This window comes from Ptychodera flava, chromosome 6 (assembly GCF_041260155.1).
Source record: "Ptychodera flava strain L36383 chromosome 6, AS_Pfla_20210202, whole genome shotgun sequence".
NCBI lineage: Eukaryota > Metazoa > Hemichordata > Enteropneusta > Ptychoderidae > Ptychodera > Ptychodera flava.
This window is the reverse complement of record NC_091933.1, coordinates 37437735-37457511: the sequence shown is the minus strand read 5'-3', so window position 1 is coordinate 37457511 and position 19777 is coordinate 37437735. Positions and strand designations below refer to the sequence as shown.

Below are 19777 nucleotides of genomic sequence, written 5' to 3'. Positions count from 1 at the left end.
CATCGTACGCAGGGCTATGCCACAACATACTTCCAAAGGCGATCTATCGTAAAATATCGTACTGCAGGTCAACAAAAACATCACCCATTCATAGCCTACAGGTACACATATCAACGAACAAAAAGGGAGAGGCAATCTGCTTGAAACCATAAAGTAGTCCGTTTGTGTCTGAATTCATTGAGGCGCGTGTTCAGTAACCGTCGGTCAAGTTTTTTCGTTCAGTAGTAAGAATCGTTTATTCATTGTTGACATCGTAATCGATCCGATGTACACAACAAATGTTTGATCGTTTGCACCTTTGCGCGTCCCCTCGTGATTGGCAGCTGTTTGAATGCTTTCATCTATTGTTCGTTGGACGCTTCGAACACAGCATCGAAGCAGTTTTGGCATAAAAAATCAACTTAAAATGGAAAAATGAGAGAATTTCGCCAACAGGGTGATGCCACAAGTATTCACAAAACGTAATATGTTGGAACAGTGCTTTAATTTACACCATGGTTGTTGAAAGATCCAGATTTTCGGGAGCATTCGTTAACGTTGTTACCATGTGCCACTCAGGTTGGATTATGAATCCCCAGGGTGATAGGGGGTATTTATAGGCTCCCCCTGCCTTTAAAGTTTTAGCTCCGGTTATTAGGGACTGGTCAGTTTCTTCGGCCTGGGGGGGGGGGGGCCGGTGGATTATTTTTTGCCGACGTCAAAAAGTGGCTGACCCCCCCTATTCCAAATTTTGAAAACAGGGTGACCCCCCCCTATTCCAAATTTCTAAAACAGGGTGACCCCCCCCCCCAGGCGCGACAAAGGTAAAACAAAAGATGGACATAAATTATATATATATATATATATATATATATATATATATATATATATATATATATATATATATATATTATATTTTACATTTTCATATATTTATATTTTAAATATATATTTATATTTATATTTTAAATAGTCATTCTATGTTTTAGTGAAATTGTTGACATGTCAGTTGTAAGATAGGAATTTCAAAGTGTCAATCTTAAAGTTTAAATACAGTACATTTTGAATGAGCTGTATTTTGAATGAGCTGTGAATGTATTTCACACTTTCTCTGCTTAACCAGATGTCCTGAACTGTTGTACAGAAATGGATGTCAATCATTAATATCAAAGAGGAAAAAGCAGTGAATCAAAACTTTGATGGGTGTAAGACTTGCCAACCATCCAATTAAATCTACTGAGGAGCCATAGAGAGCTTTTTTAGCCAAATCTGATGTGTACAGTGTCTGAGAGGACCTTTTCTTGTGCAACATTGAAACCATAAAAGCACAGCTAATAATGACAAAACTGCCTTTTTTAACTGTTATTTTGTTCATAAAAAAGCATCTTTCTACAGAAAACCTATGAAACAAAGGAAAATAATTGCATCAATGAGAAGGAAAGATATCTTGTCATTTTTCTATCTCTAAAATAAGTCACTGTATCAAATATATATTGTGAAATATTTGTGCATGTTGCTTTCTCATACTGAATTCTCACAGAGAGAACAGAAAAGTATCAGGAATTTGTCATCCTTTTCATTTGAAATGCAGATTTCATAATGGTACACTTTCACTTACCAAACATCAAGATATCTCTGAAAGTATGGCGCCCGAAGGGCGCGCCAAAAAATATGAAACATCCTGATATCTCTGATATATATGCCTTGTATATTAAAGTCATGCACCTGAAGGGCATGCTGAAAGATGTGTGATATATTAAAGTAATGAGCTTGAAGAGCACGCTGAAAAATATTGAACATACAGATATCTCTGATGTATGTATGCTTGATATGTTAAAGTTGGGCGTGCTGAAAAATATGACTGATTATTAAAGTTACGCGCCCGAAGGGCGCGCCGAAAAATACAACTGAATGATGAATTTTGTGGCTGACACTAGCATTTTAGGCAATGATGAGCCTGTGTCAAAATTCAAAAACACACTGACCCCCCCCTATTGGGCATTTCAAAAACATGGTGACCCCCCTATCACCAAAGTCAAAAACAGGGTGACCCCCTCATGAATCAAACGGCACCCCCAGGCTGAAGAAACTGACCAGTCCCTTACATCCACTGTTATGACTCCGTTGACTGTTAAATAGTTGTATATGTATAATGTATGTATGTATGTATGTATGTATGTATGTATGTATGTATGTATGTATGTATGTATGTATGTATGTATGTATGTATGTATGTATGTATGTATGTATGTATAATGTATGTATGTATGTATGTATGTATGTATGTATGTATGTATGTATGTATGTATGTATGTATGTATGTATGTATGTATGTATGTATGTATGTATGTATGTATGTATGTATGTATGTATGTATGTATGTGCACGCACGCACGCACGCACGTACGTACGTACGTACGTACGTATGTATGTATGTATTCGATATTCACAAAAAGTTCAATCAACCTTTTATGGTGTTTTCCGCAGATAGAAGTTGTTCTGCTCTTATCAACATTTTTAAAATCGTTGTACCATCGTTTTGTGGAGCCCTATTTATTGTATTTTAACCTGTCTATGAAAACACGCGGATTCACGACTAACAGCACTGAGCAAAACCAGTGGTACTAACAGGTACACTATGTCCATCCAGTCCATTGCTAATTAATGATGTTTCTAATTTTCAAAAACCAACCATGTCAGGATGATTGTATACTCAAAAGTCAATGTAAATTTAATTTCTATCGACTTCCTAAGTTTTGATCGGGTTATTCACATATTTAAAACTTATTCCTGACTTTAGCCAAGGCCCAAATTTCTATTCCGACACGATAACAGCAATATTAATTGGTTTTAGTAAATGGCTTACTTAAAACCCGATGCCATATCTGCGCAAGCGCAATATATATGATTGAATAATTTCATAAAGCAGGCGTCTCAGCGTCTCAGCTACATAGATGAGGTAAGAGGTTATGCAGGTCAAACGTGCAGATTCTAAAAAGGTTTTGAAGACATATAATATTATTGCATCCTTTTGTTGATCGATGAATTATCCTGATGTTAATGTAAACGTTATTACCGGCAACGATTAAGAACAGTAAACGTGGGACTAAGTAATTTAGGATAAATGATGGCATTTTACTTTTCTATTGTGCAACAGAATTGGTTAACTCCACTTGGTGGAAGGACAGCGTTGAGAACGTTACTTGCACGCCAAGAGACAGCGGGACGCAGGGAAAGAAAAAAATGTGAAATGTTCAGAGAGAAAATCTTGAGTGCGCAGGGTAAACATAGTCAGAAAATATTAAGGCAAGGAGACAATAAAAAATCAGAAACAACAGAGGCAGACATAAAGGAAGACTAGTGTTGTGAAATACAGTCAAACTAATTCCATGCAGTGCACTTTGTATGGACGTTTTAGTTTTACATATACATCGTGGATTCTCGAGGCTAAAAATGGTTTGTACTAAAATTCTCGTGGCATATTTCGGTATCTACGTGGCCGCATACGCTTCTGCCGACATAACGTCTACTTGAAATGATAATCCTAGTGTTGCTAATTGAATGCAGAAAACTTATATAGAGATTTGCGTTCTTCCAAAGAAAACCTTTGGTATATCCTGCGAAATCCTTTGATGGAATTTTGGGAATTTTTTTCAAAATCACAAAATTTGGAAATATTATCTTGGTAAGGACTCGCTCTGATACTTCTCGAACTCTGAAAGACACGGCGTGTTCATCAGCTTCATCTCAAGACACTCTGATTAGTTTGACAAAATTTTCAATGGAAAGATAGATGATGTAAACAGCGTAAACAGCCAATGTCAACAAAAAACCAATGCGAGAACCAGGGATCGAGGACGGCCTGTTTTCATCACTAACCCCTTCATGCCGCCGATGGGTACTATGGAGTACAGTGAAGATCCATTTCGTTTTTAATAAGGACTCAGCTCATTACTTGATTACCATTATAGAGACTCAAGTTACACTTGAATAAATTATGATAATCATATGAAATTTTCCCCCTCCCAAATGAAATATGATGGTCATATGGATTATCTCTGCAAGACAATAGAAGCAGCATGTGATTTTATATGTTTCCCGTCTAATCAATTTCCTCGAGAAATCTGTAAAATTGAAAAGATAGTCACTTCAGACATGTGTCATGGGAAGTGCAAAAGATTATTTCCGACTTATATTGCGACACTGCGTGTATGTACAGTGTATCATCAGAACGACAAGAGTGCGATCACTGAGCAAATTCGAAGCCGCAATTTGCATTTGTGGCAGATTTTGTAGCATTTCAAAAGTAATCAAAATCAATACGTAGAATCGGCGATTCCTGGCTACAGTCGTTTAATTCTTGCTGGCCTTTTAACTGAATTATCACAGAATCAAAGATGGTCTAGAGTAGTTTTACTCTACTGTAGATGAAAGACGGAAATTGAATTAACTGAGATGTTATGGTGCTAAACACTAACAGTACAAAGCCATTTTGATTTTAAAATCGGCCATTAATCAGAGGTTCTTGCATACTGCCTATACCATTCAAGATCCTGAGTGGTCTAATTAGCGACAGAACGACTCAACAGAGGGAGAAAAAAGGTCGTGGTATTCTGAAAATCCAATTATCTGTTTTTCACCACTGATTGGCACTTCTGAAACCCAATTTACACGACGCATGCACGCACGGTCATCGTGGAAACAGCGTGAATAGGTTTTGGTATCAGAGGATTACGTTCATAGTACGTAATTGCCTGTTTCGTGGCTCACACATGCATAACCTTGTATTCGGGTATTTTCGTTCGTGTGAGTCAATCACATCGATCGAACATAATCATTTTCAAACCATATTTACCAAACTTTCTACTGAACTGCCACTGTAACTTCAAGTGCAAGGAAAAAGTTGTGCATTTAACCACAGTCCCTCCACTTAACTTTCATGCGGAAAAGTGATAAACTATGATATGATATTAACATGATAATGTCATCGAAACTATTACAAATACCTAGTGAGTTGCAAGCGGTCACGCTGTGATGCAAATATTTTTCAGAAGTCTCTAATGTACGCGACTGTGTTCAATTTTATAATAGTTGTGTAGAATTGAGCAAAGAGCCATGATGGTTTCATCAAAGTGTTGATACTATGTTTAGTACATGTAAATAACTGTCCAACAGGATGCTTTGTAAATACAAACAAGTGTCAACTATGGTGCAGTCTTCCGTAAACTACTTTTGTATTCGGTAACATGGTCGCTCACCAAAGCCGATGATATCATTCGTAGACTTGTTTTGTAATGCAAGCAATTAAATCTGAATTCGTTATTTGCCCACATTTTTCTTTCGAATGCAGTGTTTGGTTGTATATGTGATTGTATAAGCTCCTTGTGGGCGACATAAGTACTGAGTACAGTTCATCTTGACCAAGGAGTGACGTCACTTGGAATAAGTGACGTCAGGACTTGTGAATATGACATTAGTAATGTCTGTTGTGTCATAACGATAGAATTTTCGGACCAGTTCTCGCGGAATGCATAAAAAGTATAAAGCGAAAGTGATTTCAAGACAAAAAGTAACCCCTTTAAGCAATATCGTGTGACGTAGTGGCTATGTGACGTCATAACGCGTACTCTTCGTCAGTGACCGGACCCTGCTGCGTCATATCGACCGTAAGTAAATTCCATTCCACGCATTGATGTTGACACTTCACTACCTTGAAGTCCTTTGCCTGAAATTTGAACATATAAGAGAAATCATAAGGATGTGGAACTGTCAGCTTATAAATGAACGTCTTCCGTCCGTTTAATGTTGAAGTACTTAAAAGAATTATCAGTCTGACGCAAAACTCCAAAGTAGCAAATTGACTTGGTACATAGTATCATAGACGTTCAAAATACAAATGCCTTGAACGCCACGTAAATCACTATTTAGACGTACCGTCCCATTATGACGAAAATGTAAAAATTGAAAAACCATCATACAGCTGCTTATGAAAAAGTAGCGCTGGATGATGTCAATGGAATCATGGGTAGCGTCTTGCCGCTTCTATCCAACGGTAACGCTTTATTGCTTGACTCTGTCTCTGTCTCTCTCTCTCTGTGTCTCTGCCTCTCTCTGTATGTCTTTCTGTCACTGTGTCAATGTCTATTTCTGTTTCTGTCTCTCTATTCTCTGTCTGTGTCTCTGTCTCTCTGTCTGTCTCTGCCACTCTGTCTCTGTCTCTCGCTGTCTCCCTGTCTCTGTCTGTCTGTCTGTCTGTCTCTGCCTCTCTGTCTCTGTCTCTGTCTGTCTGTCTGTCTGTCTGTCTGTCTGTCTCTCTCTCTCTCTCTCTCTCTCTCTCTCTCTCTCTCTCTCTCTCTCTCTCTCTCTCTCTCTCTCTCTCTCTCTCTCTCTCTCTCTCTCTCTCTCTCTCTCTTAGTTATACGTAATTTACGTCTAACCAAACCTCTCTACTTGAATTCTTAATCATACAATAACTGAAGAACAGTGAAAGAACAAAATAAGATGCTCTGCGACCCGGGCTAAGGGTCGCTACACAAGATCCCAGACACGAACTACGTACACTTAATTAATAATTTTGATGCACCTGACGATTTCAGAGTTAAATGGAACCACTACTCGCAGGAACATATCAGTGGCAAAGTCGCCAGACTGATCGCTGGTGCATTTGAGTAGAGCCCCGTGCAGCTATCATTGCAGCTGCATATAAACCCTGAATCCGTGTGCACAATTATCAATCTTTCGATACCGGATGGTCGTGTTACAGGTAGGTTGAGCTTGTCAGCCATCGGCAACACCGCCCAGACTGCATGTGTATAGGCCATTAGTAAGCTTATGATTATGATTCCCCTGTAAATTAATACGGTGTCAGCCAAGGCAATTATAATCCCAGTGCGCATGAATACTGCGTTCAGAGCAAAATTTATGATGTACCACGGAGCAGATAGTGTTATTGTGCCTCTCGTAGACTGAAGGTACACCACCGATAATGCCATTGTTGCGGGTATTCCTGTAAACTGTAGTGCCGATCGAGAAAAGTGAAAATATCTGGACCAGTTTTCAGCACAGATAGTGACATCGAGCTACACTTCATACTTCACTGGCTTACGTGATCAAGCCCAAGACGCGCCAATGTCATAAAAAGCGGGCGTTGACAACAGGTAAGTCAGTGAGTCTCTTTTTAGAGGGCAACCTTCTTGACTTAACGACGTGTTCAATGCACGGGTACGTGAAGAATATGAAACCCACAGCGTAACGGTGTCAGTGCTACGATAGATATGACAATTGGATTTGAAAAAAAAAATAAATTTCGAGTCGAGTGTTATAGACGGAGGAGGAAAGCGAAGTCCCGAAAAAAACTGCGCAATCCACTTGCAAGCGGACGAAGGTCTGAGCGCACGTTGTACACTGACTCACCTTAGTTATATCTCATGTCAGTAATATCTCATGTCATGAACATTTATATGGCTTCGTTTATGATCCGCTTTTTTTTTAAGTTGATACATGAGATATTGTCAGATATGTAATATGACTATGACAGTAATTGTAGTACTCGGTTATGGCTGTCATCTTATCCGATAAGCCTCCATAAAACAGAAACCTGAGTTAAAATCGAAGCTTTCTGTATCACACAGTGACGATAAAGATACTCCCCATGGGAGAGAATGGTAATATATTGGTTGGTATTTTGATTTCTGTTGCCATCACTCCGTTCAATATGTGGATCAACATAAAGTTATTAAAATATTGATTACGTGCCAGAACAATATCCGTGAGACGGAGGAAGAGAAATAATTGTCATGGTTACCGATGAGCGTTTGCAATAGAAATGTGTTTAAAGTATGCTTTTAATGATATGAAGACAATAATAGACTCAAGACAAGGTACAGGTCAACTTCTTTGGCGGGGCGGAGATTACGCATCTGAGAAAATTGAGGGGGGGGGAACAAGGGTGAACCTCGAAAACAGACAAAAACCTTGCTGGAGGGAATGAAAAAGCAATGCAAGGTGTTCCCTTTAATGCCTAATAACCACTCGTCTAATCACTGTGCTTTCTGATGCCCAATTTAAGAGCCTCAGTTTTTTTTCGATTGGCCCTATTGACAGGCAGATAAAAATTGTTCTAATACAGGAAATATGCACTGGGGCTTACACCATAATGGAATGGTTTTCCAACTACAGGATACGCCTTAATTGGCTCTATCTGCCAAATGGAACCATTAGAGATAGAGGATACTGTGTAGTTGCTGACCATCTTAAGATATATGTCTTACAAGTCATATTAATTGGTGAGACCTTTACTCGATCGTGTATGATAATTCTAGTGTCGGTATTTGCGCTTGGTTGGAGCTTATTGGGGAACTTGAACTTGGGAAAGTGTTAGTATCGTTGCTTGACCGTTCTGTGAGTCAATGTTAACCGTTCTCTTCACAGCATAATGTCAAAAACTGCAAAACACGGCTTGATACTTAATGTATGTACATTGCTGGGAATCGTGTACTATTTCATTATTTCCGGATCACATATGACCAAAACTGAAGCAGCCTAAACTTGTATAACCTGTAAAACTTGTGTATACTGAGTGGATGAGCTATCTTATTGAACGCATCCGTCCATGCATCCATGCATCCATGCATCCTTCCATACATACATACAAACGTACGTACGTACATACGTACGTATACGTACGTACATACATACATACATACATACATACATACATACATACATACATACATACATACATACATACATACATACATACATACATACATACATACATACATACATACATACATACATACATACATACATACATACATACATACATACATACATACATACATACATACATACATACATACATACATACATACACACACACATACACATACATACATACATACACACACATATACATACATACATACATACATACATACATACATACATACATACATACATACATACATACATACATACATACATACATACATACATACATACATACATACGTACATACGTACATACATACGTACGTACATACATACATACATACATACATACATACATACATACATACATACATACATACATACATACATACATACATACATACATACATACATACATACATACATACATACATACATACATACCTACATACATACATACATACATACATACATACATACATACATACATACATACATACATACATACATACATACATACATACATACATACATACATACATACATACATACATACACACATATACATACATACATACACATACATACATACATACATACATACATACATACATACATACATACATACATACATACATACATACATACATACATACATACATACATACATACATACATACATACATACATACATACATACCTACATACCTACATACCTACCTACATACCTACCTACATACATACATACATACATACATACATACATACATACATACATACATACATACATACATACATACATACATACATACATACATACATACATACATACATACATACATACATACATACATACATACCTACCTACCTACCTACCTACCTACCTACCTACCTACCTACCTACCTACCTACCTACCTACATACATACATACATACATACATACATACATACATACATACATACATACATACATACATACATACATACATACATACATACAATATCCTGCTGACTGATTATTCGTTGTCGATAAACTGCAAATGGATCTTACCACAAACTCAACTCTTCAAGTACTGCATCTTCTTAAGATATTACCAATAAAAAAAACAGAAAAAGGTTTGAGCGCCTTGCCTTTGATAGAGCCGGGTACTTTGTCGGTGGGATAACAACCAAGAAATTGATGCCTTAATAAGTTACTTTGTAATCTTGCCATAAAATTGTCCAAGTACTAGTGATACGTTGTCATGGCAATTCAGTTCTTTGAGAATTGTGACATTTATGTCTGGTTGTGTGCGACACGCAGATTACTATCTTTAAAAGATATCGCGCATTGCTATAAAATAACTCGTGTCGGGAATAAAACATCTTAACTGGAATTATTTCAGAATCTTTCGCCTCGACAATGATGAAACCTCGGTGAACAAGTGTTTCCAATTTCCTGTATTGTCTAAGCCATAGACAGTAGAAGATAGCATTTACTGTGTGCGTCTCAGCCACGGAATATTTATGTGTTCTTTTCACTTGACTTTGACTTCGTAATTCGGACAGAAAATTGTGACTTAATTATAAGTGATAGCCCAACCTCAATAATATGGATTAGTGTGGGAATACCAGGTTGCGATTGCAAATTTTTGACATTGTCAAGTCACGTCTCCGTCTAGGACGAGTTTTGTAAGCGAGACAACGAACGATGGATTATTTCCCTCAGATCGATATTAATTAAGCACGAACCAGGAATTTACGTACGTCTCGTTACACACTGAACGCATTACCGGGGTGAAAATCTCTCTCGGGTCAATGAAGAGGGACAGAAGAAATCCCTCATATGAAGTTTTTTCTCGTGAGCCCCACACGGATCATCCGAATGCAAGAACGCCTTGTGACCTTGTAGATTGCAGAGAATCACTGTTATTGATCACGCTTACAGATGCCCGATCGAATAGTTATTCTAAGCCTTATTAGAAAAATAAATCTGTGATAATAATGGACGACTTCCTAATAAACAAGATTTTCTTGCTATTGCTATATATTGTAGATAACTATTACTGATGTCGACAAATCGTAAATCGATACTCGAACACAAATGACATATTGTCCTGATCATTCAACGACCAAATCAAGAAGTCTAAATCTTTATAAACGTCTGTGAGTAATCATCGAAACATAAGAAAGACGAATAAACTGACCAAGATTTCATTAAGGCAGTCTGCGCCTCGAAAATTTCGTAATTGAAACTTTCAATCGTTCTCTCACCAAATGAAGAATACAAACCGTGCAAAGTTTGGTACTGGAGAAACAAATTACCTGACATTTACGGATATTTGAAATTCAAATGGCCGCCGACCCTGTGGCAACCCTACAAGGAAAGGCATAAAAGTTTCGATTTTCGAAAAACTATGGCGGTGAAAATTTATCTTACACCAAGAATTTTAAAATGAACCTCCACAAGTAGTGGATCAGAAAAGTAGGCTACTGTAAAAAGTTGACAGTCAAAAGATTTTTCCCACAGGCGAACTCTACCTTCATAGGCCTATAAATAAAGAAAGGGCGAGTCAAGAGACCTCAATGTAAATTGTGTACACAGCACCAAGACCTACATTCAATTCAACAGGTGGCTGTTTACATCGGAAGCCATCATCGACCTTGTCACAGCGATGAGTTAAAAGAAGGTGACCTTTCTCCGAAACGTGTTCTGTTGTGTAGCAAATTCTGAATATACAGATGTCCACGGTAGCCGCATTTATGCTTACCCAAGCGCTAAAGAGAAAAAACATTTCTCCTTGTCCCGTTGGTAGCGGGCGATCCACAATCATTGATGCATGCTGGAGCGCACCGCGTTGTATGAACACACCACAGAGTGCAGAAGTTTTTTCCAGATTTGAGTGCAAGGAGTGTCAAAGGTCGCCCGTTTAAGATTTCCCTGCCTTTTGAGCCTTTCACTGTCTGGAAACACCCAAACTATTGATGTTGTGCCCGTTAGAACAGGAGTACAGGCCTTCATCAAAGTTATTGTCCCATTTCGGTAGAGCTGAAAGCTATAGCAAAGAGCGAGCGTTGCATAAAGGCAAATAAAAAGTCCACATAATTGATATGCGACCCATGGGATTTTGTGACATTGCGTGTGTGTTGCCGTGTATTGCGATGTGATTCTTTCGTTATTGGAGTAGTTTATAGAGTGTAATTATTGGACCTAGCTTAGTACTAGAAATGTTTACATGTCTGAATTTCGAATTGGCTGAACTTTACTATTGTTTGACTGAGCAGATGTCAGAGGATTCTATCTGAACCAGAGGGTCACTTTTTAACACGAATTCTTTTGTGGCCCCGTTCTCGGGGCGGAATCGACCTTCGAATCGTCTGATGATGACGCAAAGTGGCACGAAAACTCCATAAATTACTCGAAAGTGTTTAAAATCCATGTCCTTTCGAAACCCATTGAGATTCCTCTGCTCCTTGTACTGTTCCTGAGAATGAGTACCCTCAGCGGATTGCCCGCATAGAAGACTTGGATAACCCCTAAGCGCCCTTCAAACTGTCCAGTCCCCTTATAATTTTCCGACTGACTTAGAGGGTCTTAACACCGCAAGTTCACGTCAGATTGTTACGACAGGTTTATCTTTGTGGTGGTACATAGCCGCTCTGATGAAACTAGGCACGCAAAAATTGCACCGAGAGCAGCGAAAAACAGGCCTTGGAAATTTCAAACCGCCTAGAACAGCTGCAGTCGTCTATCTTCGGTATTTACCGGTCTTGTACACAGCACTTGAAGGACCATGTATAGAAGACAGAACATGCCGTCAAACTGTAAGTACACATTTCAAAAAAACGCCTTCGCAGTTTACTTGCGATATTTCGGAAGAGATGAAAGCAAACCTGCCCTGTTAGAGTAGTGTTGTTACCTTGACAACTATGGGTCTCTTCCGACTTCATGTTTCCGCAAGACTTTCAGCCAACGGATCCCAGTTGACGCTTAAGCGTGCGTGTGCAGTGAAAACTCAGCCACGATAATATGGTGGTCGAAACACATCAGGGGTATGGTAGTCACAATCACGGTGCGGCGTTAGAAATAAAGAACACAAAAGACGAACACCGTTGCCCATTTTTTTTTCAATGGAGCCCGCCTGCGCCCGTGTCGTTCATCGACGACAATGGATCATGAACATACTTTTATTCGGTGTTTTATGCGCTCTCACATAACCATTCAAATTAAATAAAACAACAACAACTTCACAAATCACGAACATTAAACACTCTTTGCAACAGGTTGTAAACGCAAGAATTTCCATCGTATGGGTTCGTACTTGCACTGTACATCTCACGCCAATACAGCCCAGACTTACTCTGTGCTGAACTGATAGTCACGGAGGTGACTGCCTGTAAAGACGCCTTTCACACGAAACGAATATCGAATGTGACAGCAACCAATACTCCTAAGACCCGTTTTACTTTCATACTGAAGTTATTTAAAAAAACCAAAATGATAGCTCCGTTCAAGCATTTTACCGAAAGGGCTCTCGCTTTATTTCAAAAGAAGACAGATGGGGGTCAAATTAATCTTCTTTGATGAAAAGTTGTCTCGCAAAATAAATTGGATCTGAATGTAAAACAAACTCTCCAGAAGACGAGTCTCGAAGCATTTGCCCTACAAACTATAATAGTTCATTCTTGTTCGGTTGTAGTAATATATATGCAGAATCGCACAGCGTTTTTATTAAGCCCTCTTTTAAAATGAGAGCTTGGGATTGATAAGAATGGATGTCTACAGGATAAAATCTACCCAGGATGTCTGACATGTTTTTATTTAGTCCTGTTTTTTTTACCATTTTCGCTGTACTATGAGCTCCCTGAACTTGCACGCTTCGTGTAAATCTCGTCCACGATTTCAGAGGGCACTCATGAAATGTAAATCACAAGTTCAAGTTAAGTTATAAGTTAAGACATTATGTCTGAATCGTCTTGTTTATTTTAATGGCACTTCTGGAAAGGAAATTTGTACCAAAGGAAGTTTGTCTACTGCCGCGTTATTGTCATTTTTTCCTATTTATTAATTTACATTCACCTCTTAAAATTTGCCAGCTAATTTTTTCTCCCATGTTAATGCTTTATCTATTTGACTTCCCCTCTAAACACATGTCTGTCTGGTGTCAAATGATCTTATGATCATGAATCATGACTGTCGTTTCTTTGCAAAGATGGAACTGTGTGACAACAAATGTAACAACACAAAGATAAAGACCATCCCGGAGCAGTAATGTCATACAATATATATGTCATATATATATATATATATATATATATATATATATATATATATATATATATATATATATATATATTGTTATGTAGGTCATTTACCCCACACTCATCATGACCTGAGTTCAATTAGTCTAGAAACATTCTCAAGGTCACTGCCCTTGATGACCTCACAACCTTGAATTCAATTAGTCATGTTTGGAATGCTCTGGAAAGTTGATTAGTTGTGTAAGGGAGATAATTTTAGAACAGTAATTAGCATGTCAATAAAAGTTCTAGATTGTTCTTATATGCCTTTATAAAAGGGACGTGCTCAGCTTCCAGTCAGACTTTTGGGATCGTGTCTCTTGTGTGTTACTAAACTCCAGCAGTAGTCATTCTCAACACTTTTCAAGACCTTCACTGCCAACGCTGGATTTATACTGTGGACTTTGTGCAACTACAAGCCTGCAAGCAGAAGGACTGTTCATTCACCCGACTGACTGTTACAACTCTGAGACTGGAGCTTTGCCGTCCCAGCTGAGATAAGTAGTCTGTACACTTTTAAAGCTTGTACTCTATCCCTGACTTAGCAATTAGTCTTATTTTCGTAATAAATTTTGTTTAAACGTTAACTGCTGAGTTCACCCTTTTGTTCGTTTTCTCTGCACGTAACAAATTGGGGCTCGTCCGGGATACGAATATTTTGAGCCGTTTGACAACATTTTGACAGCTTTTCAAAACTACTTTACACTGTGAACTCAGCGAAATTTAATCATGGCGGAATTTAAACCAGAGGAAATGGATGACCTTGATCAGGACACATTTGATTCCCTCAGAAAAGACGACCTCATAACACTGGCCAATTTCCTTAAGGTAGAGTTAAACGATCTATGCGCAAGCGCGAAATACAGTTCAAGATTGCAAAACATTTAGTTAAATCAGGCCATTTTGAGGAGTCTGCCTTAAAAGATTATGAGCCCGAGTCTTCCTTTGAACTCAGAAAATTAGAATTAGAAATGCAGACAAATTTGGAGATCAAGAAACTAGAATTACAAATGAGAGAGAAAGAATTACAAATGGAAGAAAGACAGAGAGAGAAAGATAGGCAGGAAAGATTAGAAATGGAAGAAAGACAGAAAGAGAGGGAATTGGAAATGAAAGAAAAAGAATTGCAAATGGAAGAAAGACAAAGGGAGAAAGAAAGAGAGGAAAAAGAAAAGGAAAGAGAATTAGCAGAACGCCGACTGCAGTTAGAAATGAGACGTTTAGAGCTTGGAAAGTCAGGAAAATTCTTCCCTTCAGACAATTTTGACATCACTAAGCATTTCAGGTTAGTTCCCCCTTTCCAAGAAAAGGATGTTGATAAATATTTCCTTCATTTTGAGAAAATTGCTCAGAGTCTGGATTGGCCTAAGGAGTCCTGGTCTATGCTTTTGCAGAGTGCTTTGGTGGGTAAAGCCAGAGAAATTTACATTCAGTTGTCAGTAGAGCAGGCTTCAGATTATGATTCTGTGAAGGAATTAATTCTCAAGGGTTATGAGTTGGTGCCTGAAGCTTACCGTCAGAAATTTAGGGATTGTGAGAAGGTGAAAGATCAAACTTATGTTGAATTTGCTCGAACAAAAGAACAACTGTTTGATCGTTGGTGTTCTTCTGAAAAGGTCAGTCAGAATTATGACAAATTACGACAACTTGTTTTGATGAGGAATTTAAAAGGTGCATCCGGAGTGACATCAAGACGTTTATCAATGAACAAAAGTCAGATACATTAGAGGTTGCTGCACGTTTGGCCGATGATTATTCATTGACCCACAAATCTTCATTTCTCAGCAAACCATCCCAGTCCTTTTCATACAGAAACAATGCAGGTAAATTTAACTCCTCCTTTTCATCCAAGAATTTTTCAAAGGAGAGTAGAAAATCAAATGACAACAGTTCACAGAGTTCAAGTAACACTCCCACATCATCAGATCCCAAGTCTCAATCTCCTCCTGACAAACAGTTCGGTACACTTTCTTGTAATTATTGTAAGAAAGACGGCCATTTAATGTCAGAGTGTTTCAAATTGAAAAGAAAACGTGAAGGTCAAAGTGGTCAAAGTGGATCTAAGCCCACCGGCTTTATTTCTTCATCAACTCAATTAGAGTCTAATAATGTGTGCAACACATTTTCTGAGGTTAAACCCCTCTTATCCCCAATTAATGAGGTCAAGGTCAATTCTTCTCAAGATAGCATTATGGGTATTTTCGAACCATTTATTCATAATGGTTTTATATCACTTTCTAGTGATTTTTCTTCCGCTACCCCTGTCAAAATTTTAAGAGATACCGGGGCTTCCCAGTCTCTTTTGTTGGCAGATACCCTGCCGTTTTCTGAAAAGTCATTTTCAGGTTCTAAAGTTCTTATTAAGGGGGTAGATTGTAATGACTACATTCCTGTTCCTCTCCTAATGTCTATTTGTCTTCGGACTTTGTTTCTGGACCTGTGACTTTAGGTATTAGGCCTTTTTTGCCTTTTGAAGGGATTCACCTTCTTCTCGGAAACGACCTTGCTGGGGACAAGGTCATTACTAATCCACTTGTGACTGATAATCCTAGTTTAGATCAGGATCCAGAGCCAATTGAACAAGAAATACCCGATTTATTTCCTTCATGTGCTATTACTCGAGCCATGTCAAAGAAAACTTCCGAGAATCAAAATACTCTCAAAAATAATGTCACAGATGTTGACTTAAATGACACCTTTCTCAGTCAGGTGTTTGACACGGATCATTCCGTTATCCCTCGTGGATTTGAAACTTCCAGTAAAACTTCTGCTGACCAAAGTCAGACATTTTCTAGATCAAATCTCATTGCAGAACAACACAAAGACCCAGATATTTTGTCTTTGTTTGACAGGGTAGATGATGAAGGTAAAACTTCAGATAGCTCTGTTTCCTATTATACAAAATCTGGTATTCTCATGCGTAAATGGAGACCTCCAGATGTTTTGGTTGATGACGATTGGCTATAAAACATCAAATTGTGGTTCCAAAGCCCTATCGTGCTGAAATATTGCGCCTGGCCCATGAAACGCCCTGGGCTGGTCATTTGGGAGTAAGGAAAACTTATCACAAAATTCTCAGTCACTTTTATTGGCCTAATCTCAGGCAGGATGTAGCACATTTCTGTAAAACTTGTCACACATGTCAAATGGTAGGAAAGCCAAATCAGACCATTCCAAAGGCCCCTTTACAGCCAATTCCTGCATTTCAAGAACCATTTAGTAGGATACTAATAGACTGTGTTGGGCCCCTACCAAAAACAAGATCAGGAAATGAGTACATGTTGACAATAATGTGTACATCAACTCGGTTCCCAGAAGCCATACCACTGAGAAATATAAAGACAAAGACTATAGTGAAAGCTTTAGTCAAATTTTTCACTTTATTTGGCCTTCCTAAATGTGTCCAGTCCGATCAAGGCTCCAACTTTATGTCTGGAATATTTCAACAAGTCATGGATCAGCTAGGCATTAAACAGTATAGGTCCTCCGCCTATCATCCAGAAAGTTAGGGTGCTCTTGAGTGATTTCATCAAACTTTGAAAAACATGATTAGGACCTACTGTAAATTGACACAGAGAAGCAGTGGGATGAAGGAATTCATTTTCTGCTCTTTGCTGTTAGAGAGTCAATTCAAGAGTCTCTTGGTTTTAGCCCATTTGAGCTTGTATTTGGACATACAGTCCGTGGCCCACTTAAGCTAGTTAAAGAGAAATTCCTATCAGACGATGATGATTGTCTGAATATTTTGCAATATGTGTCAGATTTTCGTACAAAACTCTCTAAAGCATGTGAATTAGCCAGAGAAAATCTTGAGTCATCTCAGCAGTCAATGAAAACCAGATATGATAAAAGCACCTCAAAACGGAAGTTTGAACCAGGTCAAAAGGTTCTTGTTCTACTTCCGGTTCCTGGCAAACCACTCCATGCTCGTTACTTTGGGCCATACCTAATTGATAAGAAATTGAGTGATTTAAATTACATCATAATAACACCTGACAGGCGAAAACAAAAACAGCTATGTCACATAATATGCTTAAACCATATTTGGATAGGGATAATCCTACTATAACTCAGCCTGTCAGTGCAGTCAGTTCAAACCATTATGAAGATAGTGATACTGAAACTGACTTGAGTGAAAAAACTCTAAACTCAAAGCTGGGCTCGGTCAAGCTTCAGAACTCAGAAATCCTGGAGAAGCTGGAGTCTACAAAGTTGGCACACCTCCAGCCAGAACAACAACAACAGCTGAAAGAACCAATCCATGAACATTTGTTTCAAGATGTTCCAACAAGGACAAACATCATCTATCACAACGAAGATGTCTGCGACAGTAATCCAGTGGAACAACATCCAGACAGACTGAATCCTGCGAAAGCGGAATATCTCCAAGAGGAAGCCATGTATTTGCCGAACAATGACTTTATCGAACTCAATAAAAATAACTGGACTTTGCAATCCATACTTTATGCCAAATTCAGTGCCATTTCGAGTTTTCCAATATCCAATTGCAAGAGGATAGTCATGGGACAGATCATCCTGTTTGCTATTTTTAACAAATTTAGCAAATTTAACAAATCCCAGAGAAACTACTTTACAATTGAAAAAGAGTGTTTATCTTTGATATTAGCTTTACAGCATTTTGAAGTTTATGTTACTTCTTCAAATCAGGCAATAGTGGTTTATATTGATCACAACCCTCTTGTTTTTCTGCAGAAATTTAAAGGCAAAAATCAGAGATTGCTAAGATGGAGTTTAATGTTACAGGAGTTTAATCTTGACATTAGACATATCAAAGGCAGAGACAATTTAATTGCAGACTGTCTCTCTCGTATTTAGAGTTTATTGTTGTTCACTTTCAAGAAATTTTATTGTTGTTCACTTTCAAGAAATTTTACTTTAGAGTAAAACAAAATTTGAGTACTTAAATCCTTTTCAAGATTACATTTGTAAAAGAAAGATTTTTCTTTGAAAAATTTTCTTTTTTTGAAGAGGGGGTGTGTTATGTAGGTCATTTACCCCACACTCATCATGACCTGAGTTCAATTAGTCTAGAACATTCTCAAGGTCACTGCCCTTGATGACCTCACAACCTTGAATTCAATTAGTCATGTTTGGAATGCTCTGGAAAGTTGATTAGTTGTGTAAGGGAGATAATTTTAGAACAGTAATTAGCATGTCAATAAAAGTTCTAGATTGTTCTTATATGCCTTTATAAAAGGGACGTGCTCAGCTTCCAGTCAGACTTTTGGGATCGTGTCTCTTGTGTGTTACTAAACTCCAGCAGTAGTCATTCTCAACACTTTTCAAGACCTTCACTGCCAACGCTGGATTTATACTGTGGACTTTGTGCAACTACAAGCCTGCAAGCAGAAGGACTGTTCATTCATCCGACTGACTGTTACAACTCTGAGACTGGAGCTTTGCCGTCCCAGCTGAGATAAGTAGTCTGTACACTTTTAAAGCTTGTACTCTATCCCTGACTTAGCAATTAGTTTTATTTTCGTAATAAATTTTGTTTAAACGTTAACTGCTGAGTTCACCCTTTTGTTCGTTTTCTCTGCACGTAACAATATATATATATATATATATATATATATATATATATATATATATATATATATATATATATCGAAGTATACAGATGTCCTCGAGGGAAATTACAGTGCTCAATGCAAAAAGCAGAGCGTTATAAATAAACAGATTACTTCAAGTACAAAGTAATGAAATCTATTACTTAAGTTACTTATATATATATATATATATATATATATATATATATATATATATATATATATATATATATATT

At 38.0% G+C, this 19777-nt stretch overlaps 1 protein-coding gene across 3 annotated transcripts in view; it reads left to right on the top strand.

The window, feature by feature from the left end:
- The first annotated feature begins 6890 nt into the window (after positions 1 to 6890).
- The window catches only part of LOC139135665 (pleckstrin homology domain-containing family G member 7-like), a 111455-nt gene continuing 98568 nt past the window's right edge, over positions 6891 to 19777 (top strand). Inside the window, exon 1 of one of the 3 annotated variants that reach the window (XM_070703215.1) lies at positions 6891 to 7136. Coding sequence is in view for 2 of the 3 variants with exons in the window: in XM_070703204.1 (XP_070559305.1) it covers positions 12465 to 12495 (31 nt within the window). In the remaining variant the exon portion in view is untranslated. Of the gene's footprint in view, positions 7137 to 12275; positions 12496 to 19777 lie in introns of those variants that run through there. The other 2 variants (XM_070703204.1, XM_070703202.1) reach the window with 2 other exon arrangements.